The following is a 2,622-nucleotide window of genomic DNA, read 5'->3' as shown; positions in this document are numbered from 1 at the left end:
CAAGGACATTACTACAGAAAGAAAGGAGTAGAGGACAGAGCCTGAAACTGAGTTAGCCGTTTGCTTCTACAGTCATATTTAAGAAAGAAAATGCAGTAAGTAGCACATCTCACCTCCCTTTTAAGAGCAGTAAAATGTTTAAAGGAGTGTAAAGCTAATACTGCTGTAGTGGATTTACTAGGGAATGAACTTGCTCAGCTTCTTCCATAGTTGCTATGTACAGATAATAGCAATAGGTATTTTTTCCCTCCCAGACCCACGCCAACTTTCTCTAACAGAACAGAGCAAATCTATGATCTGTTGCAGTTACTCTCTGCATCCTAAATAACACCTAAGCATAAGGATCTATTGGAGTTTTTAATGATTTGAATCTTTGAAACTACCAACCTACAAGGACTGTCTGAAGTACAGAAAACATAAGATGCTATTGAGCTTTTCTGTGAGAATGGCATATTTAATAGGGCAAATCACAGCACTACAGTATCAAGTAATTGTGGTAACACAACGTTAAGACTTTTTGGAGAGATTTCGAACACTTAAAGTAATTCTTAACACAGACACTTGAATATTTAGGAGTTTTGAAATTCTCATTAAGTTTACACCCACCTTTGTTCTACCTTAAACTGTAAAGACAGAGATTCTTCAACCCCCCCCCCCCCCAAAATTCTCTCCGTAATATATTTAGAATGGCAACATTTGTAGGAAGTTGTTATATCTTTTACTAGACCAACTAATACAGATGTAAAAAAAAGGAATGCTCCAAATCTGGATGGCCAAATTTGTCCATTGCTTTCCAACCGTATCAGTAGTCTAACAAAAGATATTATCTCTCCCTACAAAGTCCTTCTCTCATGACCTTAAAACATCACAGCCAATACAACATTCCTGCATCAGCTTCCTCTCATACATAGTTAAAAACATGTTTAATGTTATGCTCCCTCTGCTGGCAAAGCTACAGTAACGTGCTCCCAAAAAGGGGCCCTTGGTTAATTACCAGTACAGTAACAACAAAGCTCTTAAATGCAATGTAAACCGAAGTTTACTCAAATGTACAACACTGAATTAGTCTGACTAAAAATAATCATATTAACTTTACTCTCTTTAAAGAGAAAACAGTGAGTGAGAAGATGGTCAACCCCAAAAGAAAATATACTTACTCAGAAAAACGCATCACCTAACTGTTGTAGAAGATGTCCTTTGGACAGGAACAGAGCTGTCCAAGCATTCTGAACTGCCACTGCTATCCAGAGGGATGAGCTTGCCTTCTCCATGATAGTCATCTGTCACCCGTCCCCCATCCTTCTGCTACCTTCAAGCATTCCTGAGATCATTGAATCAGATCAGGAAGCTGTATCCTGTCACCCGTATGGATGGGGCTTTCCTTCCCCAGTGCCTTTCCGAAAATCAGTGTCCTAACTACAGCCATATTCGCTTTTAAGACAAGGCTGACTGCTCCTAAAAAAGTGTATCTCACTGCTTTCCAGAAACTTCCCTACACTTGCTGCCTCGCAGAGGACCTGGTGCTAGTATGCATTCTGTCACTTTTACTCTGGGACTTTACTAGTCTGAAATGAAAGAAAAAGCAAATCTTCTATAGTAATTAACATTCAATATGTATTTTTAATTTCTATCTTCATATTTTCCACAAAATCCCATTTACAAACTTTCAACAATTAATGCTAACAAAAAGGTAACAAAGTTGCTTAATCTCGCTATAGGAACTCTACCTTTGCTCATAGTCCTCTCAACTCTTCTTTTAGAGCTAGCAGTGCAGAGGAGCCATTGGTGTAAAATTCCATTCTGCAATATCCCAAGCTGATAAATGTCTGTTTCACTGTTGAAATATCAAGCACCATGCAAACATTACCTTGTTTTCTCCTGGGCATAGCACTGAGACTGCTTCAATTTCCGAACTCTATCAACACAGTTTTATCATAGCTATGCTCACAAAATAGCTTAGCAAACAGTTGGGTGATTTTCTTTCATTTAGCTTGCAATGGATCTGTGACACCCTAGGGTAGAAAGCACTTCACTTCTGCAGAGGAGCTAAATTACAGCCAAATAGATCATACATTGAGGTCTACATATAATAACAAAATCCATGAATGCCATTTGTTAAGTACTCCTCCAGCTCTGGGAAGCAGCTTAATCACTTATTTTCTTTGGAAAAAAATGCATAGTTGATGGGATTGTATTCTTCCCAAATCCTTTCAAACTCAGCCAGAAAAGGCTTCACATACTCTGCATCTTCCACAATCAGCACATTCTCCCGGTTGTTCTGGATAGCTTGCGTGGTCCAGTTGAGGGAGCCCGTGATGAGCATCTTCTTGTCCACAATAGCAAATTTGTGATGCATGAAACCATTGTCCTGGTCGTGACGTACCGGGATCCCTACAAAGACATAAAAACCTTTTCAATGCCCCCTCTTCAGAGGCACGGCCCAACGCTGTGACAGCTCTTCCCCCCCTCCTTCAGCTGTCCCGAAAGGGTAACTTCACGTCTTCAAAACGCACACCAACAACGTGCTGGCAACTGAGGCCAAAGGCCTGAGGTCCAGGGGCCATTTTGCCCCAGCAGGAACCGCCCCAGCGCCTACATGGCCGTGAGGGGCCGCCCGCCGCC

General features: G+C 41.0%; 1 protein-coding gene across 1 annotated transcript in view; it reads right to left on the bottom strand.

Moving 5' to 3' along the window:
* Positions 1-427: 427 nt before the first annotated feature.
* The window catches only part of PLD6 (phospholipase D family member 6), a 3,659-nt gene continuing 1,464 nt past the window's right edge, over positions 428-2,622 (bottom strand). The window contains exon 3 of the mRNA XM_026082967.1: positions 428-2,391. Coding sequence (XP_025938752.1) covers positions 2,150-2,391 — 242 coding nt within the window. The 3' untranslated portion in view covers positions 428-2,149. The remainder of the gene's footprint in view (positions 2,392-2,622) is intronic.

Source organism: Apteryx rowi, unplaced genomic scaffold, assembly GCF_003343035.1.
Source record: "Apteryx rowi isolate R43461 unplaced genomic scaffold, aptRow1 scaffold_6, whole genome shotgun sequence".
Taxonomy (NCBI): domain Eukaryota; kingdom Metazoa; phylum Chordata; class Aves; order Apterygiformes; family Apterygidae; genus Apteryx; species Apteryx rowi.
This window is presented reverse-complemented; position numbering and strand designations above follow the sequence as displayed.